Below are 26,649 nucleotides of genomic sequence, written 5' to 3'. Positions count from 1 at the left end.
TGAGGCCAGCCTGGGATACGTGGTAAGTTCCAAGCCAGTGTCTCAAAGGAGAAGAAGGGGGGAGGAGCAGGAGAAGGGGGAGGGATCCTGAAATGTTAGGGGGAAACTATTCTCCAAAATGAATACAGACCAACTACAGGATTCATTCCCCATCTCCCTAAATAAACCCAGCCACATGGTTCTTATCTGCTATTAAAACCAGACAGCCCATGCAAAGAAGGATAAAACATCGGAGAACACTAGTTCCAAGCAGTGTTGGAACCTCTGGCTGTGTGGTCTGAGTAAGCCCCATAGCCTCTCTCTGGCCCTTCAGTTTCTTTATCTGAGAACTGGAATCCACTTTTCCAGGCTGTTTGGAAGATTAGATGAGAAAGCTCCCTGTAGTCATTAAGGACTAAACAAATGAAGTCTTTGACATCTCACAGTGAGTTCTGTACTGCTTACGTTTACAAGTCTACGAGGGGCAAGCTGGCTATGATGGCTGACATCTGTAATCCTGGCCTTAAAGTTTAAAGATCACCAGACATCGCCAGACATTGGAGGTCAGCCTCGGCTCTACAAGGAGACTCTGTCTTGAAAACAAGACAAATCAAATGAAAAACTCAAGTTGGCTGGGGTATAGGTTGATTGGTAGAGTGCTTGCCTGGCATGCACAAAGCCCTGGGTTCAATCTACATCACTGCAGAAATCAGGCATGGTGGTGCACACATGTGAGGTAGAGCACTCAGGAAGTAGACGCAGGGGGATCACAAGTTCAAAGTCATCCTTAACTACATAGCAAGTTCAAGCCCTTCTGGGCTACATGACAAAGGAAAAAGCCTATGAGAGACACCATGAACAAACATGCCAGGAGAAATCAAAGACCATCATTGTCACGTTCCAGAAGCTTCAGGACACACAAATCTCAAAGCAACACATGCGTCTGTTGCTCCTAAGTGTTCCTCTGGTCTGCTGGCCTGCATTCTTCTATATGCCAAGTGCCCATCAATCTTGCTCCTTCTTGGAGTGCAAAAAAGGCCCCAAGCTTGTCTGCAAACCAAGCCAAACAGGATGATATCCCCATGGCCCAAATTCCCTGTCCCAAAGCCCAGCTGTGGCTGGTGCTGTGCCATTGCCACCACTCAGGACTGCTGAGCATGGCTGGGTGCAGAGACAGCCCTCCACTCTGTTTCTAGCTGCAGAGCACTGAACACAGCACACTGTAGGCAGCCCCAGGCCAGCTAAAGACAGGAAAGAAGAAAGGAAAGCGGAATCAAGATGCAGTAGATAGAAACCACAGATGAGGAAGTATCGAAACAAAGGGAGAAATCAAAGGAAAGATGAGGAACAAAAAAAAAAAAAAAAAAAAAAACCCCACTGGCATCTGGCATCTGATGCTATTGCTGAACGGCTCAGCCTTTACTCATTGCCTGTGCCTCTTATGACACTCTCCAAGGCTGAGTGAGTAAGGCAAGGCGCTGACGACCCATTAAGAAAATGGACAAATGAGGCTGGGCAAACCTCAGGAGCAGGCCAGAGCACATCTGTGTCTGCCGTCTCATTCCTCAACTGCTCCTTCCAGGGCCAGCAACCTTCAGATCTTCAGTGACAGACCACTGAAGAGCCAACATGTGGGAGCAGAATTAACCACCAAAAATGTAATACACGGTGCTGCTCACAACAGCCCAACAAAGTACCAACCTAAAAGCACATCTGCCGACAAACAGAGGGAACCAGAATATTATTCAGTCATAGAAAAAGACCGGGTACTGGCATAGACTACATTAATGAATCCCAAAGACACTGGAAACTAGATACCAACTACAGTTCTATGGTATTCCTACAATAAGCAAACACACACACACACACACACACACACACACACACACACACGGGGGGGGGGGAGGCTGGGAGAGAATATATTAGGAAAGGCCAAAGGTTGGGAGAAAGAGGAGAATGTTGGGGGACTACTTATTAAATACAAGGTGTCTTTGGGATGGGAGGGATAAAGAAATCTCTCAGACTTAAGAGTCAGGCATGATGTGTCATGTCTGTGATCTCAGTACTTGAGAGGCTTTATCAGGGGCATCACAAATTTGAGGCCAACCTGAGCCACACTGTCAGACCCAATCTCCAAAGCGTCAAAGCAGAGACCTTTTTGGAACTAGACAGCGGGGAATCACGGCACCATACCCTGGACATAGTAAGTGCCATCAGCTGTGTCTATCTGAGGCTGTGTGAACTTGACCCCTACTTTTGAAGAGAGGGCAGAGAAAAATGAAGAGAAAATTGGGAAAATGTAGAAGGATGGAGCTGGCTCCCAGGAGTGCTGAGGTACTGAAGGAGTCTGTCTCCTCTCACAGGGAGGGGGCCACAGGATGTCAGTTGGCGCTTAAAGTGGCAGCAGACAGAAAGAAACATTGTCTGAAACCTGAAAGGGAAATGGGGCAGTTAGCAAGAGAAGAGGGAGGGACAAGCTGACTACTGACCTGACCTTCTTGCACAGAGAGAATGTCATTTCCTAAAGATTAGCACATGCCCACCTCTGGGCCAGGCCATGTCACAAGTGTCAGGATACTGTAGATACCCAATCCCTGGCCTCAGGACTTAACTCTCAGTGGCTGAGACCTGGTTGAATAGAATCCAAGGCTTGTGGCACAAAGAGTAAATTAAAAACTAAAACTGAAACCTCCCCTCTCACTATTCAATTGGGTATCTAGGTGGGGATTAGAGAGACTCAGGACAAACAGCCTTAGGAACTAACAGTTGGTCTCCTGCAGGGTAAGCTTTAACTGGGCCTCCTGAGGTGGAAACGCTGCTGTTTTAATTAAAAATTTTGGATTTCAGTCCAGACTGAGGAATGTGACCTCCAACCCTTGTTTTAGACAGAACTCACCCTGGACAAACCTCACATGTGTCCAGGACCCCACGAGTCTCTACTTGAACTGAGTTGTGGGACCTCATAACACACAAAGAGATACACTATGTCTTAGGGAACTTCTGGTATCATGGGATGGAGACATTATCAAACGGGTGAATTAAAATAAAATGCAGGGCCATTAGTTCATGAAGAAAAATGGGAGAACCAAGGTCCTCTGTGTGTATGTGCAGGAGCGCTCCTGTATGTGTGCATGCTTGTGTCTGAAAGTATATTGTACATGTGTGTGTGTGCACATGTGTGTATGCAGGCATGTGTTTTCATGGCCTCACCCCAAATAGAACCATATAAATAAGACACCAGTGCAAAACCACAAAGGATGCTGCTGTAACAACAAAGCACCACAGGCTGAAACTTAAACAACTGAATTTTATTCTACAGTTCAGAGCCACAGGTTCAAGGTGTCAGCAGCAAGACTGGTTTGCTTTGGTTTGAGGTGTGTGTGTGTGTGTCTGTGTCTGTGTCTGTGTCTGTGTCTGTGTCTGTGTGTGTGTGTGTGTGTGTGTGGTATGAGCACACAGCACACACGAGAAGTTCAGAGGACAACTATAAGAAATCAGTTCTCTCCTGCCAATGTAGGAAGGGGCTTCTGGGAATTGAACTCAGAACTCCATGGTCAAGCCCACACAGCAAGTGCTTTTCCCTACTGAGCCATTTCATGGTTTGTTTGTTTGTTTGTTTTATGCAATATCTCACTTTGTTCAGGATGATCTCCTTCTCCTACCTCTGTCTCCCAGGTGCTACAATTTTAAGTCTCAGACACCATGCCCAGCTGGTAGGGTTTGTGTCTTCTGGAGCCTCTCCTTGGGGTACAGGTTGCCATTTTCTCCCTGTTTGTCCCATGTGCTGTCCCTCTATATGTACATGGTCTCTGTATAATTTCTTTTTCATAAGGACACTGGTCATATTAGATTAGAACCAATCTACCCAAATGACTGTACTTTAGCTTCCCTTTTAAGGACCTATCCCCAAATACAGCCTCAATCTAAGGTTGCAGAGGACAGGACTCCTACTTGGGAGTTTAGAAGGGACACAAGTCAGTTGCTCACAGCCTGGGGCTCTCTTCATCCTGGATGGTCCCTGGGATCCTGAGCCCTCTCCAACAGAAGCCCCTGAATCTCACTAGGCTCAGCTCACCCTCAGCTGCATTTTCCATCTCCATAACACACTTTGAACCTCAGAGGGCTCTGTAAAAGGCTACAGTTAAGGCTCAAGGAAGGAATGAGGTGATGAAACTTTCCTTGAGCAGGTAAGTAAGCCCTGCCTAGACCAAGAAATGCAACAGCTTTCTAATCCTCTGAACAGAGGACAAGGAGGTCCCAGGAAGAAACCCCAAACACTATTTTAAAGGGGTCAAAGGAGAAAGGGTGATCATTGACTGGGACAAGGGGCAAGGCTGCCTGCCCAGGAGAATCAGAACAGAAAGACACCCAGCATCAGAACCTACTTCCTGAACAGCCCTTTGTGGCAATATCATCTATTTTATTTTATTGATGTGTGTGTGTGTGTGTGTGTTGAGATACCTGGATTTAAACTCAGGGCCTCATGCGTGCTAGGCAAGTGCTCTACCACTGAGCTATATCCTCAGCCAATAACACATAAGTAATCATCAAATCACATCCATGTTACAGGCTCCATGAGAATCTTTCCAAGTACCCTGGGACGCACTGGGTTGTTAAAGAACAAACGAGCAGCCACTCAAGTGTGGAAAGGGCCAGGGGCCCAAAAGCAGAACCCAAAGCCCCAGTTTCAATCCCTGCAGCAGCCCTGGCCTTACAGGATTCTGAGACTACTTTCAATATGTGGATATACACCTTCTATCGGTCAGCTGTCCACCACAGTGACAGAATCCCCAAGATGAATATCTTACAAAGAAAAGGGTTTTGTTTTGTTTTTTGGTTTGTGGTCCCCAAAGTCCACAGTCACCTTGGCCCTGTGGTATGGTTGGACATCAGGGCAGAATACAAAACAGGGAGAAAGAGAAGGAAAAGGAGAGGGGTAAGATAAAAGGGAGGGAGGGAAGGGGAGACGTGGAGAAGAGAATGTGGAGGGAGGAAGGGAGAAATGGAGAGGCAAAGAAAGGGAGGGAGGTGATGAAAGGGGATAAAGACAGGAGAGGCGGCATGTTCTAGTAGTCCCTTCCAGGTCAAGCCTCCACCAATCTAATTTCTCTCCACTCTACTCAAGCCCCTAAAATTTCCACATCAGGCTGAGCATCAAGCCTCAGATACATGGACTTTTGAGGAACATGCCATATCAAACCCCAACTAGCCCCTGTCAACCTTTGTTTTCCACAACCCGAAGCTTTACCTCTTTTCTGGGAAAACCAAATTATGCCATAAGCACAAATTTGGAAAATGTGTGCCAGGCTCTCAAAGGTAAGCTCTCCCTTTATCCTCATTAATCCATCCACCTAGACATTCCACCTAGGCAGCCACCAAGTACTTATTGAACCAGATATGTTCAATGCCAAGTCCTGTGCCTGCTGGGCCAGCTGTTATAGTTTATGACACCCTCATCCAGTCCTGAGGAGCTCAGAGTCTAGTGGGACAAAAATCAAAGGCACCAGCCAGTGCCATCCCCAGCTGGGGATTCCAACAGAGTTGGAGGACAAAGAGTCTGACTGGGAAAGTCCAGACCCACAGGGTAAGGAAAAGACCACCTGAGTAGATCTTGACTTGGATTATCATATATATATATATATATATATATATATATATATATATATCTGAGGCTGGAAAAATCTATGAAACTAAAGGTTTAGATCCAGGCATGGTGGTACATTTGTATAATCCCAGAATGAGAGACTGAGGCAGGAGGACCATGAGTTCCAGGCCAGCCTAGGCTACATATAGCAAAATTATATCTCAGGAAATAGTAAAGGAACAAAAGGAAGGATGGGGTAAGGAAGGAGTAGAGGAGGCAGGAAGAGAAAGAAGGAAGGAGAAGACAAGATGAGAGAGCGGGACGGGAGGGCTGGCTTACTCAGCTCACAGTTCTGGAGGGTCAAGGGCATGGTGTCAGCCATGAGTAGGCTCTGGTCAAGGACCCAAGGCAAAAATCATCATAATGATAAAAGTACAGAAAAAAGAGCTGGATGTGGTGGCGCACAAGTTTAATCCCAGCACTTGGGAGACAGAGATAGGTGGATCTCTGTGAGTTTGAAGCCAGCCTGGTCTATAAAGCGAGTTCTAGGACAGCTAGGGCTGTTACACAGAGAACCCCTGTCTCAAATAAACAAACAAACAAAAAAATAGGTACAGAAAAAAGAGAAAGATCAACAGCCAGATAAGAGGCTGGAGCAAGAAGTGCTATGCTTGCCCCCTTTCCAACAATATCTCACCCAAATTAACTTAGGGGTCTCATATAAATAATTAATTTCTTCCAAGAGCAGCCCCACTAATAGCCTAACAACCTCCCCGCAGGCTTCATTCACCTCCTAAAGGTCCTAGTGCTTCAGCACTCCACATTGAGGGCAAGGAGGAGAGACTTGGGCCACATGCTTACCATGGTGTTTAAGCAGGGGTGAAGGGAAGAGCCTTCATACAGGAGCAACCACTGAGCCAAGGAAGGCACAAAGGTGCCAAGAGGCCTGGCTCCTCCCAGTACAGGCAAAGAGGAGGCTGGAGAGCAAGGGAGGCCAGGTGACATTTTTTTAGGGTCCCTGCCTGTCTATACAAGGCCCAACAAGAGGTCCTTGACACTTCAGGACACGGGGAGCTATTTTAAGGATAAGATTAAAGCTTTGGGAGGACTCTGTTGATGACCACATACAGCCTGAGATCCTTGGTCCAGTAGTCATATGAGAGACCATTACTAAGAACCAGGTTAATGGAGAAGCTGCCACTGCTACTGGAGAATTAGAGACCTTCACACCACTCCCTGCAGCTTTCTCTCATCAGGTACAGCTTATAAGCATGGCTGTTCACTTTCTCCTTACAAATGACAGAGTAGCAGACAGGAAAGTAACTGGTGATCAGTCACACAGCTGCCTGTCTGTGTGGTCACCCTGCCTGTATCTCTCACATTGTTCCTCGTTTGCAGACTTGTAGTCATAGACGTACTTTTGTGTGTGTGTGATTCACAGGGAATCATAATTTACACCCTGAATTGCTTCTTGAGGAGCCATCTCCCCAATACTGATAATAAAGCAGCCCAGTCACCAAGAGGACAGAGCACCCCAACTACCCTAGCCCTGACCTTGCTACAACAATGGGCAGACAGCAACATCAGCCTGGATGCTGAGAGATGCAGGCCTCCAAACTGGGTCCCACAGTGCCCTAGAGATTCTGAAGTGAGCCTGTGAGGCCTGTGTCACAGTTCCCTGGGGAGAGAGGTTGAGAAATAGGAGGAAAAGTAGCTGTTGTGGCCGGGTACCCCTGATGCCAGCACTGGGGATCCCAGGCCTGAAAGTTGAGGCTTTCAGGCATGCATGACTTCCTATATAGGTTCTCTCATCTAGGGCTTCTTGGGTGTTATGGATTGAATTTGAAATGCCCCCACCCCCAGAAAAAAAAACAAAACAACTCATGTTTGAACTCTTACTCCTCGGCTCATGATGCTATCCTGACACTGTGCAGCCTTTATGGGGTGGACGTCTAGATGGCAGAAGTAAGCCACTATGGGCAGGCATTTGGAAGTTACATCCATCCCTGGTTCTAGTCCAGCTCTCTACATCTTGATCACCCATGATGTGAACAGCCTCCACTTCCTGATCCCAGCTTTTTTGATATACCTTCCCCATCTCAAAGGACCAAAATACCCTAAACCATGAGCCAATGCCAACGTTGCTCCCTTAGGGTGCTTCTATCAGGTATTGTGGTCAAAGCAACACAGATCACTAATATATTGGGCTAAGGCCTGAGGCCAACACTGCTTCCACAGTATGTTGGCTATGTTCCAACATCTCCTCCATTGACAGAGCTCTCTTCACCAAAGAAAGTAGATTTCTTTAACCAAGAAAAAACAAATACATTGATAGCATTGACTAAGAAATAATCAAAGCTGAGATTAACACAGGAAAATGAAATAATGAATGCCACAGCCGTCAGCAGTGAGCCAGACCCTCTGCAGAACACTTGTACCCAAAGGCACAAAGTTCACTTTACACAGTTCTGTGCCCCACTGGACAGACATGGAAGCTGGGTCACAAGGCAAAGTGTGCACATGCCCCAAGTTTCCTCAACCAGGGCCCAAACTGTGGTGGGTCAGCTAAGAACAGCTATGGCCACCATCATGACACCAGACTGCCTACCCAGCACCAAAGACAGAGGAGCACTTCCATACCCCTGGGTCATACCCTCCGATGGCAGTGTGCTAATGAGTTGGCCTGTGGTACTGTGGGGAGTTAGTAGGTTCTAGTAGGAGGAGGTTAGAACTTTGCCCCTGATGGATACAATGCGATCCCACTCTCTTCCTTTCTGCAGCAGCTGGCCTGTCCACCATGTGCACTTGTCACGAATCAATATGCCATCAGAGGCTCAAATCAGCAGGGCAAGACCTTGTATTGAAAGGATAAATGTCCTGAATAAATGTCCCTTTAGTTAAGTTGGTTTGCAGGTACTCTGTCATAGCAACTGAAAATCCTCCCATTGTAGGAGTGACTCGGTAATAAAGACAGTCCCAAGAGAGGGCATCTCTTTAGTGCCTGTTTTTCTCTTCAATGGTAACCAATAACAACTAAGACCCTTACAGACACAAGGTGATACAAGTCACATCCTGGAGGCTGAGGAAGCGGGTTTGCTCCTTGACAGACATGGCTTGCCTTGAGTCATACACACTCTTCCCAGTCCATAGTGTTAGTCACAGTCTGTGGGTGTATGATGCCTGGGTGGAAACAGAGATTCTACAAGTGTCATCAAATTCTTTGTTATTTCGTTTTCTTTGTGTGCGTGAAACCAAGTAACCACCATGGTGGAGGACAGAATCATAGTCACCTGCACCACTGTCAAAATGAATGATCCTTCTTAGTCTTACTGCATTCCCAGTCCAGGCTAGGTCTACAATGATTACATGGTCTTAGGGACCCCAGAGTGTGGAGGGGCCCAGGCCTGTAGGATAAGTGGCAATGTGTCAGTAAAATCTGATGAGGACAGCACCAACAGCCAAGAAGTGAGACTAGGCTAGTAAAGCTGTGGGCTACAAACCAAGTTTCTGGGCATACAATTCTTCAAGTCCTGGGGTTCTCTAAACTCTTGTGTCATTTTGTCCACACTTAACTATTAAAGTAACTGATGGCCTGAAGCTCCTAGCTTCAGGTTAGGGACTGGTCACAGGAAAGATCAACACAGGATTAGACAATCAACTTAACTCCCAACTGCAGGGCAATGAGGATGAGGATTGAACTGATCCCAATGACCAATAACATAATTAATCATGCCTACAGAATGAAACTTCCGTAAAACCCCAAAGGTCTGGGTGGAGAGGATCCTGGAAGGTGGAACCCCTACTCCTTCAATACCTGATGACTGACATCACTTCATCCCTTCAAATAAGGGGATATAATTGTCTCTCTGACTTCTAACACTGTAGCAAATCAGCTGAACCCACTGATGGAAACCCAGGACAGCAAATGCAGACAGCAGATTGGAAGCACAGGTTTGGGATTGGTGCTGGAATTAGAGGCTGTCTTGTGACATGGCACCCTCAACCAGGGAAGGCAGACTTGACCCGAGTCTGAGGACACCCAGGGGACACCTGTGGTGAGGAGAGACCCCCGTGCTCTTCTTCATAACCCAAGGAGAGATCTGTATTGTGAGACCAATGCAAAAGCAACTGATGTCCTCAGAATGCTCATTTGGTTGGAGAGAAAAAGGGACCAGAGCAGAAAGACAAACATGTGCCAAGGAACAACGACTGTGGAAAAGAGCTTTCTCCAGAAAAGATATAAAAGCTAATAAAATGTGGAGGGTGTCAGGAACTAGCCTGGCAATATGTTCCTATAACCTCAGCACTGGGGAGACATGAGATTGAGGCCAGCCTGGGCTTCATGAGACCAAATCTCAAAGACCTACAATGTGATGCCCAAAATGATAAATTTTCAGGTGAATGCAACCACAGCACAAAAAGAAACAGTTTCTCAGTTTAAGAACAAGTGTTGGTGAGGACCTAGACATGCTTGGACTCTCTTCCATAGCAGTTGGGAAAGAAGCTTTTCAACATGCCAAAAATAGAACCATGTGATCCAGTAAGTATATACCCAACACAATGAAAACACAGATGCTTGGTATATAAATATCCATAGAAGCAACATTAATAATGACCAAGAAGGAAGAACCTCCCAAATATTGACCCAACAAATAGGTAAGTCCCATGTGGTACATCTATATAATGGAATATTATTTGGCCATGAAAAGGAAGAAAGTGCTGACGCAAGCTATAATATAGGCAAGTCTTAAGGAGATTATGCTATCTGGGCTGAAATACTCACTCCAAGAACTAAAGGTCATCTAACAAAAAACCCATCACCAGGCATGAGAATCCCTCTTTTGAGTTGTTGGTCATGGTTGTACAAGATACTATTATAGGTGATTGCTATTTCCCTTGGCAGCTGCTAAGAGGTACAAGTAGTCCTTATTGCTAAAGACACCATGTACTTCAGACCCAGGGCCCAGAGACCCCTGAGCTAGAACTGAACTGAATGCCTCTACCCTGAGGACTAACTAGCTTTCCTGGTACAAGAAGGCCGGGAAGCAATGAACAGTCATATCCAACTATGGTGCCTATGAATCACAATGACCAGCACAGCACAATAACCCTAATAGTAAAGTAGTGGCACACATACCTTAACAGAAACCAACATTTCTCTAATTTAACTTAAGACCCACGCAATAAGAGGAAAATCATGCCTGGACCTGAAAACCTAGCCAACTACCCAGGGCTAGTGAAGTCATGAATCTTCGAAAAGAACCTATAACCACCACTTTACTAGGACAACACAATCCCTAACAAAATCCCTAATTTTGTTTTTATACTTACAGGTAAGTGTAGTGCTTCCCCTTCATCAGAAAAATCTTCTCTTTGCAATAGATGCAGACCATTAGAGAAAACCACAACCAATCAAAATGCTGAGTTGTAAAGCCCAGTCCCATCTACAATTCAACCAGTGCATCTAAGGACCAGGGACCACTTTACAAGAGGGGGAAGAAAGGCTGCAAGAGCCAGAGGATCAGGGAGTTTGCTGTAAGACTGCATCTCCTAGTAATGTCAGAAACTACACCCATCAAGTCTCACCAACATGAGTGCATAAACATGGCCTGAATGAGGATGGCAAAAGACATTCCAAAGTGGAAGGGGAGAGACCAGAAGGCCTCAACCCTATACAAAGAATACAGACAACAGAGGAATGCTGAGACTGGGAAAATAGCTTTCCCCAGGGAACAGCACACCAATAGATCATCCAATACAAATGGCTGGCTATAAAAACAAATACACACAAGTAACATTATACAGACCAAGAAGATTATATTTAGGAATATGCATGTCTATAGCTATACATATATGCATGTGATAACAATTAATGAAAAAAGAAGCCATGAATTTGAAAGAGAGCAAAGAGGAGTATTGGGGAGGGTTTGGAGGAGGAAAGTGAAAGAGAAAGTGATGTAATTATACTATAATCTCAAAAATAATAAAATAAGAACATTATGCTAAGTTGAAGCCAGGTATGACTTCATTTACGGAAAATCACTAGAACAGGAAATCTACAAGCAGTAAGTGTGTGGTCACCTGAGCCTGATGTGGTGGGGACTAAGGAGAAAGTAACCATGGTAACAGATATACAACTCCATGAATGTTAAACAAACACAAAATGTATGGTTTTGCGTGCTTCAAATGAATGTTATATCTCAATAAAGCTGTCCAAAAAAGAAAATGAAAACAGGGAGTAAGAAAGACAGCACGTCTGGGAGGGCATTGCAGGGAGATGAAACTTTGTGGGGAAGAAAACAGCATGGAAGATGGAGTCACTGAAAGACCTGGAAGTTCCAGGTGTTTCTGATAAGGTGACATTTGCGGAAACAGCTAAGAATACATCTGGCGGCAGACAGGGCTGGTCTAGAAGACTGCAGATAGAGCTAAGCATATTCTACAGTTGCACTTCTCTAGTCTGAAAGCCCAGAATCCAAAATGCTCCACCCACATGATACCCCAAGTGGAAAATTCCAAACTGACCTCATATGATGAGTTGTGGAGAAAACAAGCAGATTAAAAATACCCTATGAGCTCGACATTGTGGTGCAATCCTGTAATCCCAGGTACTTGGGAGGGTGACACAGAAGATCAAAAGTTCAAGGCCAGCCAGGGATACAGAGGGATTTGGAGTCCAGCTTAGACAAGTTAGTGAGATTTGGTTTTAAAATAAAAAAAAAAATACAAGTAGTGCTGGGATATAGCTCAGTGGTTCACTGACACTAGCACCAGGATACTAGCCCAGCATGTGTAAGCCATTTGGTTTATTCTTCAGTCACAACACACACACACACACACACACACACACACACACACACACACACACACACACACTTACTTCTGCTTAAAGGTCTGGTACCCAAGATATCTCATTATGTATGTGCAAACATTTGGAAATCTGAAATGTTTTTTGATCCAAACACTTTGGATAAAGGACACTCAACTGTATTGTTGTGGAATGAAACACCCCAGAAACCTTAAACAGGAGAGGGCTCTGGTCAGTCAGCCTTAATAGTCTGGAAGGTAGCCAGCAGCCTAACCCAGGGACTGAGTGATAAAGTCCAGGACAGACAGGACCTGTAGGTCCTACTTGAGATTTGGAGAGATAGCAGCTTGGTGACATCATCTCTCATTTGGAGCTCTCAAATGCTGGCCTGGGACTTGATTCAGGGTCCACAGAAACATGTTAAAAAGGCCCTTCCTGCCCACATGGGCTGGTCCACTCCTGTAATCTCAGAAATTTGGGAGGCTGAGGCAGATGAATTGCTGTGTTCTCAGCTAACTTGGGCCATAGAGACCCTGCCTTAAAAGTGTATGTGTGTGCAGACAGACAGAGAGACACACAGAGAGATTACTTAGCATGCACAAAGGACCTGGGTTCCATCACTAGCACAGAGGGGGGGAGGTTGGAGTGAGTGAGGGAGGGAGGCAGGGAAAGTTGTATTCCATTCAGCCTCTTGGGACCTTTCCTTTGCTCCAGAAATAGGCAAAAGATAAGAAAAGAAACTCTGACATCCTTTAGCAGTCTCTAGAACTTTACCTCTCCCACAAACTAACCTTTTCCTCATTACAAGAAGAGTCTCTTCCAAGAGTGTCCAGAAAGCCAGAAGCCCATCAGGCCAGTTAAGAAAAAACAAACAAACAGAACAAAACAAAACAAAAAAAAAACAATTAAGACCAATTAGACCAGCTCTAGCAACAGGGACTCTTATGTAACAGTTTCCACCAAACTAAGGAGAGCTTCAGCTACAGCTTTCTATGGATTCAGACCAGTAAGACCTGTGTGTACCCCAAGGCTCTTAAGAAAGTGCTCTGCTCACATGGGACTCCAAGGTGTCTCCTCAAATACACAGCATCCCCAGAGGCTTGCTAAAAGTGCATACTCTCACCAAGTGTGGTGGCACATCCTTGTAATACCAGCACCAGGGAGGAAGAAATAGAAGGATGGAGAGTTCAAGGCTAGCTTAACCTGTGCTTACCCTGCCTCCAAAGGGGAAGGGGTTCAAAACAATGCCGAAGCTGGGGCTCCACCCCAAGTCCTAGAATCTGAACCTGGACCTCTTGAGAAGCCCAGCATGCCTGTGTTACCTATGTGCTGTACAAAGACATCCCTGCACAGTGAGCTCAGAAAGGCAATGGAATGAGGTGTCAGCAGCCTGCAGTGGGAATCCCAATTAACAGGCTTAACTGAGTCCATCTTGGCTCAAAACCAGAGCATGGAGAGCCCTGAATTCTGCTATCAGGGTGTGTGCAGGCATCAAGCTCTTCCCCCGACCCTCACGGGAGCTCTATAAAACTCACAGTTCTGCACTTGCCTGGAATTTGGCAGGCAGCAGCTGCAGAGAATCCATAGCCGAAGAAGGTAGCCTCCTGCTCTGCACTCTGCTGCCCACATCTGGAAGGCAGCCCCACGACTGGCTGTGTGCTGGATGGTGGCAATAGAAGCCCCCAACCTTGTTTACACAGAGCACTGGCATCCTCTTGGGACTCACAAACAGCCTCATGAGGTGGAGGCTGTGCCTTGAGTGTATGAATTTTCTAATGTTGGGGACAGTGGGCAAGACCCTCTTAGGCTCACTCCCTACCACTGCAGCTCTTCTTGTTTATCTAAACCTTGAGCCCGTGTCCTGTGACCCATCACCCTGCCTGCAGTCTTCTATTCTACCAGCTGCCTCACTGTGGGCTGAACCCTGTGTTTTTGACAACTGTCAGGCTTTTACCCCTGCCTTCACCCTGTGGCCAGGGACCCACTGTGGACATATCTTTTTCCTCAGATTAAATATACTTATAGAGGTCTAATTCCAAAATGTGTTCTTTCCATGACCTCCCATAGCTCCACATAATCCACTTAAAAAAATAAATCCAATATCCAATCTAATTCTAGGATTTAACATGTCTTATAGATAAAGTAAAAACTATCCCTTCCATGCACCCATATGCCTTGATGCTCAAACTTGGGTCTGGGGGCCAGCAACAGCATCAGCTCTTGGGAGCTAGTTGGAAATGCTATTGCAGTGAAAGATGAAATGCAGTGGACTTCTGCCTCTGGGGCACAAGTGACATTGCTTGGCCTTGTCGTGTGAGGCAGGGCAGTCTACTGGGACTGAGCCTTTCGCCTGCAAACTCTCACTCATGCCACAAAGCCGTCGATGTCATGCTCAGTGGAATCAGAGAAGATCCAGTTGGTATTGATGGAGAACAGCTTGAGGGAAGACTTCCCTTGGGTAAGTCACAGAAATGTTCCATGAGCCGGGTGTTGGTGGCTCACGCCTTTAATCCCAGCACTCGGGAGGCAGAGGCAGGCCAATCTCTGTGAGTTCAAGGCCAGCCTGGTCTACAGAGAAAGTGCCAGGATAGGCTCCAAAGCTACACAGAGAAATCCTGACTTACCCCCCCCCCCAAAAAAGAAAAGAAATGTTCTATGTTGCTCATGTACAGTGAAGGGCTGGGGGGTGTCACTGGGTACAGAAGACTTTCCTAGAAGACGTGAAACTCAGTTCAAGTGAGGTACTCAACCCCTTTGTTTATAATACCAGAATCCTAGACTGCATCCTAGACTAGATTCTGTGTTGAGCACCACCCTTGATACTCAATGGAGCTGTATTTTTCCCTCCACGCACAACAAACTCTGGGAGTTATTTATCAATAAAACACTTGCTAAATGAGAACGGTAGACTCGAACTAAATTTAAAGTTCCGCTTTCCTACTTCTATTCCTAAATTATATTACAAATCAGCAGCAGATGCCTCCATGACGGCCTTCCAGGAGGCACCGCCGAAATAAGGACGCTCTCCCTGATGATTAAATTAGGACAAGGAATGGTTTGAGTAGAGTTTTTAAAATAGCATCTCTGAAGAATTTTTACAGCTTAATTAGTTTTCTTGTTGATTAACCCTGGCGTTCTCTGCATCTGACAGGCAGCGAAGAAGGAGGAAGAATTGAGGTACACAGATGACAGAGCAATGGATGCTAATGTCTGGAAGGGCTTTGGGCCGAACCTGTGCGAACCCACATTCTCTTCAAAGAGATTGCCTGTCAGTTGTGCAGCATGGAAGAGTCCCCAAAGACTGCCCAAGGGAAGGTTTTTGTTTTTATTTTTTGCTTATATATTTGTGTGCAGGTGTGCTTATGAAGGTATGTGTGTGTGTGTGTGTGTGTGTGTGTGTGTGTGTGTGTGTGTGCAAATATGTGCAAGTGAGTGTGTGTAAAGGCTGGATGTTGATGCCAGGTATCTTCTTCAACAATTGCTGTTCACTTCATTTACTGCTGGAGGGTCTCTCAATGAACCTGAGGTTTGCCCACTAGATTACTCTAGTTAGGTAATTTCCCCAGGGAACCATCTCTACCTCCCAATCCCAGGGATTTACAAGCAGGTGTAGGGGATCTGAGCCCCAGTCTTTACATTTGTAGGACAAGCCATTTATCTACTCAGCCCCCATGGGGGAGCTTATAACTCCATAGTACATGGTACATGCTCACATAAAAAAGAGAGACACAACTGCAGAGCCTAGAATCGGGAAATGATTCTTGGTGTGCTTAGGGAGCACTTGATGCCAGAACAGACTATGTGCTCAGGGAGCACTTAATGCCAGGACAGCCTATGTGCCCAGGGAGCACGTGATGCCAGGGCAGCCTATGTGCTCAGGGAGCAGTTGATGCCAGGAGAGTCTATGTGCTCAGGGAGCACTTGATGCCAGGACAGCCTATGTGCTCAGGGAGCATTTGATACCAGGGCAGCCTATGTGCTCAGGGAGCACTTGATTTCAGGATAGCTTATGAAAAGGAGCCTACAGGGAAGGAGCAGTTCCATCTCTATTCCATCTTCATGGAGGTTTGGTGTTCTGAGTTAAAAGAAGAAGAAGGAAGAAAGAAAAGACAATAGATAGATTAATGGGGGTGGGGTGGGGAGGCATATATATTTAGTAACATACAAAGACTCAAGAGCCTCACTCAATGAAAGATGACATGTTTAAACACTTAACACCTTCTCAGGAAAGAGGGAAGTGGAGGCTGTGGAGTTGGAGGCAATTCTTGAGGAAGAGTGCTTTTCAGGAAGAATAAATGGATCAGGAAAATAGATAATAGGTGGGAGAAGCTTCAGCTGGACTGAACTTGGCGTCAACTCTAGTCCTCCCTCCTGAGAGCTCATCTGCAGGAGCTGCCCTTTGTGTGGGTGAGGAGCACCTCAGGATGAAAATCTGAGCCCAGGAAGACAAATGGTGGAGATGGAATGGAGATGGGAGAAAGGTCAGGCAGACTCCACTTACCTGTTCAAAACGTTCCCAACACCGAATCCATTCAAGGCTCAGGGCACTGGAGAGGCTTGTAGCTCCACACTACCTTGCAACAGACTTTCAACACAAGCTAGAATTAAACCTATGCTATTTTAGCCACTGAAAATCCAGAACTTTTTGTTAGTTTATCTCCACCTGTTCTGACACCACATAAGCTGATAATGCGACCATCACCACAACATTTCTTCATTGCAACTGCTCAAAAACATCATTACCTGAAGGGAGGGGCTCTTATTTGCCCTAAAAAAAGAGAACTCATCTCAGTCACCCTCTCCACTCCTTAAACTTCACTCCAGCAGTCTTTACCCCATTTCCCTGTCTTTTTCCTTTTCCCCAGTTTCCTCGGGTATTTGTGATTTTATCATATTGTACCATATGCTTTTTGGTAAGATGCCTTAAATGCTTTCTATAACAAGGTGACAGACAGGCAGTCACTAGACTTGGATGCAGAAGAAAGCTGGCTTTAAAAAAATAAAGTCAATTCTACCTCTCAAAATGCAAAGATTTGCTATAATGGGTCATTTAAAAGAATGTGTGTGGTCCAAGGCCAGGGCATAGCCCTTCAATCCCTTCTAGCCATGATGGCTACTCCATATGCAGTCCTAGCCATCCCTGCTTTTTTTTTTTCTATAATTCATTTCTGGAGGCCAGCATCTCTTTTTGCTTCCTTGTAAGAAGTGTAAACTCTGCTAACTCCTTGGAAATATAAAATGTCCCTAAGCAACATTTTGAATCTTTAAATCCGTTTGGGTTTAGTTATTGAGCCCTTCTGCATTCCTGGTCCTGGAATAAACATAGGTTAGCCTTATTTTAACCAGTTCCTCTTGGGGATTTAGAGGGAAGTTAGGCTTGCCCTTGCTAAGAAGTACTGTGTTGGTATGGTGAAGCTCACACCTTTGTCTAACACAGGCTTCTGTACAACTCAGGGGTCAGAAGGTGTACATACCCTAATGCTCTTCAGTGGCAGTGAGCTGTGCTGCTGCATCTCTGTAACCCAGTGCTTGAAGGCTGAGACGGGAAAATTGTTCAAGACCCTGGGCTACAGAGTGAGTTCTAGGCCCACCAGGGCTACAGAGAGTGACCCTATCTAAAAAGAACAATAAGCTCAGCAGTGGTGACACATGCTTTTAATGGGAGGCAGAGGCAGGCAGATCTCTGTGAGTTTGAGGCCAGCCAGGTCATCAGAGTGAGTTCCAGGACAGCCAGGGCTATACAGAAAAACCCTGTCTCAAAACAAAACACAAAAGAACAATAACCAAAAAAAAAATGAAAGACACTTTTGTTATTCTTTTCTTTAAGGCTGGTTTTTTTTTTGTTTTTTTTTTTTAAACCAGGCATGGTAGCATACACTTGTAATTCCAAGCAATAGGAAACATGGATAGGAGAAGGTTCCCAAGTTCCAGGCCAGTTAAAAAGTGGACTTTATCTCAAAACAAAAGTCATAATTTTTTTTTTACATCTTCAGCTACATTTTCAGCTCCTGAGTTATAGAGAGATGGGATCAGTTGGTGATGTTTTGTGTTCTTCAGTAGAAAGGATCTGCTCAGACATTCTGTTCCTTCATATACCAATATACCAACCTTTTCCTCTTTGATATGGGGGTATCTGCTTTTAATTTGTGTGTGTGTGTGTGTGTGTGTGTGTGTGTGTGTGTGTGTGTGTGTGTGTGTGTGTGTGTGTGTGAGCACAGGTGCCTGTGGATGACAGAAGAGGGCATCAGGTCTCTTGGAGCTAGAGTTACAGGTAGCTGTGAGTCACCCAACATGGATGCTGGGAAACTGAACTCCTGCCCTCTGTAAGAGCAGAAGAGGCTCTTCACAGACCAGCTACATCTCCATCCAGATTTGGATATGTTTTTAAATAACAGCATATAAAATGAGCTTTGTGCATTACGAACATAAACTTTTCACGTGGTGGGAACCTGAGGCAGCGTGAACCCCAAGGCTGAATGTGGTGGCTTATGCTTCTAAGTCCACAACTCCAGAGACTGAGGTAGAAGGATTGCCAGAAGTTCAAGGTGAGCCTTGACAGCTGCCTAATGAGTTCCAGACGAGCCTGGGCTACAGCTCCATGTCCTGTCTCCAAAACCTTCTAGGATAGGAAGTTAAAGAGATTGGAGAGCATGCCCCATAGCCTGAAGATCTCCCGATAGGCTCCACTTTGTAAACATTTCCCTGGACCAACTTTTCACTACATCCACCTCTGAGGACACTTGAGCTCTAAAGAGAAGCTGGGTGTGGCCGTACACACCTGTAACCCCAATACTTGAGAAGCAGAGTTCAAGGACTACTAGGAACTCAAAGACAGCCTGGGCTACACTTGGGGGATATGGGCAAGAAGAGTAGGCGTTCAAGGACATCCTCAGCTTCATCATGGGTTTGAGGCCAGAGTGGACTAAAGGAGACCCTGCCTTAAACCAACAACAAACCCACATTTTCTCAGAACATAAACACAAGCTCTGAATTCTGGACTATCTGTGGTAGCTTTGGACTGTCACAGAAGCCCTGTGGGGTGGTGACACAACACATACTACCTCACCTCTCACTGCCTCCTGAATCAGCTTTTATGTCATTTTGCCTGTTGTCCCACAAAGCCTAGAAAACGTTTCCTGGCCTTAGCTAGAAAAGGTTTGCCAATGCAAAGTGCAGAAAGAGAAGCTCCAGGAAACCCAAGGGAGGATGGGCAGACTTCCTAGCTAAAGCACAGGACAGGAAAGGGAAGAGGTTCAAACGTGGGGGACTGGGAGGACAGATGGAGGTGACCTTACCTCAGTCAGGAGGGTGGGCAGAAGACGGTGGAGTGAGCAGAGATTATGGGCTTAGTTTTGACGTGTGAAATCTGAGTGCCTGGGAATTAAATCCGGACTTGAATTTGCAGTTTGAGAAAGGAAGCAGATATAGTGAACCAGGAAGTGAGGTGAATAAAAACAACCCTTTATCGGAGGGCATGCAGAGGAGATACCAAATGGGACAGAAGGAAGTAAGCGGAGCCTTATAATACTCCACAGGGGGAGGGCAGGGGAAGGGGGAGGCATGCAGCCCAGAAGTTGAACATCGGTTTGGTCCCCAGAACCAAAACAAACAAACAAAAACCCACTCCACACAGACCACTCATGGTTCATGCACACAACCACGAAGTTACAATGTCACCTCATGCTCTGTTCTGCCCAAGGAAAAGCCAGGCACACCTGCTGGCTACCACTTCTACTTTTCCCTGTAGGTATAAACAACACTCCAGAATCCTTGCCTCTGCAGGAAGAGAGGAATCTACTAATTTGGCAATTAGGGACAGGGGGATCTGTCTCAGCATTCAATCAAAAAGAGCTGTCATTTTTACTTTGCTGCTGTGGGTAATAAGGGAGAGTGTTAGAGGAATGCTGTCTCCTGGGGGATCTAGTAACAGTCACCATACCATGTAGGTACACAGAGCTTTCTGGTTTAGCACACATCCGTGGGGGCCAGCATGGCCTTCACAATGAGGGTCTATCCAGTCGCCAGACACGAGCTGGGCCTTTTTAGGCTAAAAATACAGGAAGGTAGGTGGGGGCTTATTCACATTTGTAGGAGGAAGTAGAGCTCAGAGATTTGCCCAGTGGTTAACAGATGTCGGGGATTCCTGCCGACTTGTTGCTAAGGGAACTTTTGTGAAGATGCCTGGAGGCCACAAAATCCAGAAGCTCTGTCCGATGCTTTAAAGTCTTGTGAGTGGTCGAAGGGCCAGGCCAGTGCACTGCGTTTTTGAAGGGTGGTTCCTGCTGGGCAGAAGCAGACAGTGCTATGGCCAATCATAGATGTTCAAACAGCAGCAGCTGCTGATGTGGGCTCTTAATTGAATGGCAGGATGACTCTGTGAAAATGGCACAATTTCAGTCCCAATTACACACCTGGGGAGCTACCAACCCTAATTGTGAACAGAGTCAATGACTGCACCCCCCAAAAAATATTGCTGTGAAGGTCAGAGTCACACCCATTTCAGGCAATTTTCATGTTACAGCGAAAAAAGGCCCTAAATTAAAATCAATTTTTGTAGCATAGCAAACATCTCCTGAATGTCAGGCAGCCCGGAGACACTGTGTCCATTAATTATCAAAGCTCTGGCATGAAAAGGCTGGCTTGGTGTGCTGATAGCTTAGTGGACAGGCCCAGGCTTTAGGGCCAGGCAAACATTTTTGTTTTTCAGATTCCAGCAGCATCATTTGCTATGCACCTCTATAAAGAAATTCCTGGAATCTTTTTTAAAAAATGCTTTTTTAACTCCTAAGATGGAAATAGAGGAATAGAGAAGTCTCCAAATCAAAAGTCTATATCCATGACACGTTTTCAGCTTCTAGGAGCTCTCTCTCTCTCTCTCTCTCTCTCTCTCTCTCTCTCTCTCTCTCTCTCTCTCTCTCTTTCGCTTAAGCCTTGCTGTCTCCTCCTAACATGTGTGACATGTGACATGGTGTCTTAACCATCCTTAGGAGGCAGGAATGTGGTACTATATGAATCCTGCTCCCATTTCCAAGCCTGAACCTACCTCCCCTTCCATGCTACTTCCAGACTGTTCCTATGAGTCACTTTACCAGTAGCATGTGGCAGAGTGATGTGACCAACCTGGTCAAAGCCTTAAGAAGGCCCAAGTCATCCCTTTGTGTTCTTGGAAGCTGGCCACTGACTACACAAGAACTCTAACGACCCTGCAGAGAAAGGCCATGTGACAATGCCCTGACAGAGGAGACGCCATGTGGAAAGAGGCCAGATGGAACATATGAGTCCAACTCAATGGAGTCTCCTGGACTCAATCCTTAGCTGTCCTTTGACTTAAACTCTCTTGGCACAGCAGTTTGCCATGGTGATCCAACAGAAGAACCACTCAGCGGAGCTCTGTCCATTCAGAGTCATACAGATGAATGCTGGGATGCTTTGTTACCTAGCAATAGAGAAGCCACATCTTCATTGTCCACAGCACAGCCCATCAACTCCCACAGCTACCCCTATCACCTCCTGCCTATCACACGAGGCCAGACTGAGAGAAAAGGCAAAGGAGAGGACATGGAGTAAAGAATTCCCCCTTGCAACCTCCATCATCCCACTGACAAACATGGTCACAGTATGTGTTTGGCTTACTCCATTGTGAATGGCTATAACAGAATATCATGAGCTGAGTACATCATAAAGTATTTCTCATGGTTCTGGAGGCTGAGGATCCTAATATGGAGGTGTCAGCCTCTGCTGAGTTCTTACTGCATCATCCCACGGGAGAAGGCAGAGAGGAAAAGGACAGGCTCTCAAACTATACACCTTCAAGCCTCTTTATAATCAGCATCAATCTATTCATGGGGGTGGAGACCTCATAACCTAAATACTGCCTGATACAGCTGTGCTTCAGTAAATTTTCAAACAGTACCTCACAGGACTAACCCTGCTGGCATGGCCCTTGGCATCACCTGATGGGAAAGCTCTGGCATTTCTGTATTGCAATCTTCTCACCTTCCAAAGTCACTTCCCCAAAACTCTGGGTGTTTCTACTGAGGTCTTACACCACCCTTTAGGCCCCTGACTTCTCTTCAAAGTAAGAGCAAACCACAGGAATTCCTGAGTCCATTTGGGCCTTCCAGGTTGGGTCTGATAAGCCCTTGTGCCTACTCTAGCACCACACCTGACGCTCCAAGTCTTCCTAGGGATAGAGTCTACCTCTACCATTTGGTGAAAAATGACCTTCATGTCAGTTCCCAAGTCTATGGAAGTGACCCAGAGCTTGTCTTGGAGCTGGCCAGTACCCCACAACCTCCAGCCTGGCTTTGGCTCTCCCATCCACTTACTCTTCTATTGTGTCTCTCAAACAATGTCAGTAGAGTTCTCGGCTACTCCTTTTCTTCGTGGCTGAAGGTACTACCAAGAAAGGCTATTCCCTGCTCTCATCTCAGGGACTTTACATACCACACTCAGCTTTGGGTGTCAGCTGGTAGGCCTGGTTATGGTTGGGATCTTAAAGGTTCCCCAAAGTCCCAAACACTAAAGATTCAGTTATCAGCCTGTGGCATTCCTAGAAAGTGGTGGAACTTTTGGGAGGTAGGTCCTAGTTGAGGAACGGGGGATGGGGGTGGGGGTGGGGGTGGGGGTTTTAGGACACTATTCCTCCTTCCCGGCCAGTATGAGATGTTCCTTTTTGCCATATACTCAGAATTTAATGGACCAAGGACTGGCCATAAACTGAATATGCCAAACCCAGATTCAAAACACACCTTTTCTCCTTTCAAATCTGATCCCAAGCACCTTTGCCACGGTAGTGGGAAGCCAACCAGCATGGCTCTTAAGCCTCTGGGGAGAACAGGTGCCCTGTAAAGGGCTGGGCCACACCTTGAACAGCCAGGACCCAGGTCCTGGGTTTCATATTTCTCTGTGTGGGCTTAGGTCCTCTAGAGTCCATCTTCTTAAGCCAGATATTCACTGTATCAGTTTCCCAGCTCTTAGGAGTCATGACCAAAGAGATTGCCCAATGACCATGTCCTCTAAGACCTTGCTTCCTGAGGCTGGCCATCCCCAAGGCAGATCTAGCCAGCCTTTCAGGGTCAACTTCCAATCCCCCTCCATACTGTGTGTTTCCTGCAAAGGCAGGCCTCTAGCTTCCCTTTCTTTGTCTGAACCAGGAAAAGATTCCTGGGGAGAGTCCACTTTGCACATTTTTGTCAGTGTCTCACACCCTCCACTAAGACTTCCTGTTATCCCTCTTTCCACTAGAGGGCAAAAGGGATACTGTGAGGAAAACCCAATTCTTCAGCTGGGTGCCCATCACCCCACCCTTCTCCAAGAGGCTGATGGGGTTCATTCTATTTAGACTTCTCCTCCTACAGCAGGGGATGTATGGGCCTTCCTCTGTCTACTAGCTGCTGCTCAGTTCCTGCAGTCTCAAGAGTCATATACTTCATTCTTGTACCGAGTCTGTCTGTGAACACTCACCCCATCCCAAGAGACTCCATGGCATACCCCTTCCCAGATCTCTGCCCAGCGATGGAGCTTATTCTCATAGGAGGTTGCCAGTCACCAAGAACCTGATCCACAAACCTCCATTCTGGTGCTGAGGATGGAGCTGGGCAGTGGGGCCAGGTTCACCCTTGCTTCCACCTTTGAGAGGCACCAAAACCCACCTCAATTGGTCATGGATGAATTTAAACTTCAGGGTTGTCAGCGGGGGTGCTTCAGGTTGTAGCTATCCTCCTTTTGGCCCCAGTATTGCAAGTCTTCTTAAGGATACTGTCATCAACACGCCAACCTCAGGTGCATACCCACTGTTCATCACATACATCATTCTAGAGCCTTCTTTTACTGACCTTTGGGTTTCAAAATACTCAAGGAATTTAGTCAGTCATCTGAGTTGTTGGTCTAGTGTGCAAACATGACCCTTTGGACGGCAGACTTGCTTTTCTCATGCTGTCACATCTTCTCTTGTTTGTAAAATGAGGACAGTGCCAGATATTGTGGCACATGCCTGAATCCCAGCACTTAGAAGCAGGGCAAGACGACTGCAAATTTGAAGCTAGCCTGAGCTGTGTAGAAAGACTGTTTCTCAAAACCAATAGAGCTTCATATGTGGAGGACAGCACCTCACCTTCACAGAGATGTTGGGAAACTGGTGATGGTACACATGGCTTGTGTAGGTACTCTACAATGGGAGGGTCCTCCTGGTGGCACTGAGTGGCTATTCATAGACACAAGGGGTCTGAAAGGTCCCTAAGTACCAGAGACTTCCCGGCTCTGTAAGTGCCAAGGGATGCCACAGGCACACCCAGGCCATCCCAGAAGATAATTCTGCTTTGTCTCCTGGGCCTGTTCATGCTCCCTTCCCTCCCCCAGGGAAAAGCAGGGGCACTCTGTTCTTACAAATCCCCACCCAAAACAGCTGGCTGAATCTAGCCAGGGACACTCCTCACCAGACAGACAATCACCAGGCAAATTTCCACATCAGTATTTCCTGGGGAAACGTGGCCACCAAAAGAACTCGAACATGCCTTCCAGAGAGCTGTTTTTTTTTTTTTCTTTTCTTTTTTTTTTTTTTTTGTCAGGAGGCTCAAGGTTTCCCTGTCTGATGGTGCTTCCATCATTTTATGGGGCCCTTAGAGATGGAACTGGGAAATGCAGAAAGCCAAACCTGAGCCTCCCCTGCAGGTACAGGTGCTGGGAACACACCATGAGTGGGAACTCATGGGAAGAGAACTCTCTGAGAAGAGACACCCCTGCTAAGACTCCAGGAAGCTCATTCCAGCCTTTTGCCCAGGAATACTGTCGTCCATTTAGAGCAAGTTTGTTTTCTGGATCAGAGAGAACTATCTTGTGCTTACAGAAGGCTGGGCAAACATTTGATAATGCTGCCACAGGACGCTTGTCAGGCCTGCCCAATCTACAACCTTTTCACCCCTAACTCCCCCACTTCACCCTGGCCTGAGTTGCATGCAACGTTTCCATTCAAAATTTGTTACTTTGTTCTTAAGTAGGTCCCAGTAAAAGATAAATTTGGTTCCTTAGGCTGGCTTCCACCAAAACATAGGAATACAGACACGACTGAGGGTGATGGTTAGTTTAGTCTTTATGATGATCTTGGGATCAGCAGTCTCTCTGTAACACCCCCTCCAACACACACACACACACACACACACACACACACACACACACACACACACACACACACACACAAAGGACTTTAGAAACTTAGACTCTCTCACTCAGACTGACCATGAGCTCAGTGATTAGAGGCCAGAGAGGCCTCACAATTGTCACCCAGACAATAAGCAGCCAGCTGACTTGGCTCAGCTGTCCTATGTAGCCTTGGGGCAAAGCCAGATCCCCAGGAACAAGCCACTTTCGGGTACTGAGCCTAGAGGAGGGGGCGCTGCCCAAGGTCTAGCTGTATCCCCCAGACAAGCTTGCTGCTCTGCTCCAGCTCACTGCTAACTGGTGCATCTCAGCTGACCAGCAAGTGGGAGGCCCGGGGGCAGCAGGGCAGTCCGCCCCCGGACAGCATGACTGACCACTGATCCGTGGGAAAGGCGGGGCTGTGGGACCACCTTTCCGAACCCCGATCATCCGAAAGCCTTGCCAAGACCACCGAGCTCGGCGGCCCTTTGGCGGCCCCTGTCATCCGCGGCAGCGCGCCCGCCCGCCCGCTACAGAACTCGCACAGGCAACAAGTTCTCCCTTCCCCCGAGCGGCCACGACATGCTCGGGAGGCTGGGTATGAGGGGAGAGCTACCCACGCCCCAGGGCATCCCCGCACCCTTCGTTCCCCAGAGCGCCGAGATCCGGCGGATCGCAGGTCCCCGACCCCAGCCCTAGCCTCTTACCTCCAGCAGTTGCACGTAGCTGGCGGGGAACCAGCCACGGAGCCCGTCGTCCTTCTCGCCTTCCCACCAGCCGCCGTCCGGGACCTGGAGCAGTGTGAGCAACTCGCCCGCAGCGAAGCGTAGCCCCTGGCTGTGCCGCTCCCCGGAGAACGGGTACAGGGTCCGGCAGCGGGCGCCGGCCATGGCCCTGGCGCCCGGGCTCACAGTGCAACCCGCATCCCTGCCTAGCCTCCCGGGCTGGCCACTGGCTGCGCGGGGTCCCAGGCGCCCGGTGCTCCGGGCTCCCGCGCTCTGGGCGCGCGCCGTGGCGGGGGTGCGCAGGGGTCCCTGAGTCGGCGGACCACAAGCGCTCCTTGCAGGGAAACGGACGCTCGCTGGCTCTGTGGGCTCCGCGGGCTCCGAAGAGCTAACGGCGACGCCCGCGGGCCGAGCAG

At 47.1% G+C, this 26,649-nt stretch overlaps 1 protein-coding gene across 1 annotated transcript in view; it reads right to left on the bottom strand.

Moving 5' to 3' along the window:
- The window catches only part of Gas7 (growth arrest specific 7), a 231,524-nt gene extending 205,126 nt beyond the window's left edge, over window positions 1–26,398 (bottom strand). The window contains exon 1 of the mRNA XM_027427111.2: window positions 26,216–26,398. Within this exon, the coding sequence (XP_027282912.1) occupies window positions 26,216–26,398 (183 nt within the window). The remainder of the gene's footprint in view (window positions 1–26,215) is intronic.
- Window positions 26,399–26,649: the final 251 nt, after the last annotated feature.

The sequence above is a fragment of the Cricetulus griseus genome, chromosome 7 (genome assembly GCF_003668045.3).
Source record: "Cricetulus griseus strain 17A/GY chromosome 7, alternate assembly CriGri-PICRH-1.0, whole genome shotgun sequence".
Lineage (NCBI taxonomy): Eukaryota > Metazoa > Chordata > Mammalia > Rodentia > Cricetidae > Cricetulus > Cricetulus griseus.
Note: the sequence above shows the minus strand (reverse complement) of the source record. Positions and strands in the feature narration are given on the sequence as shown.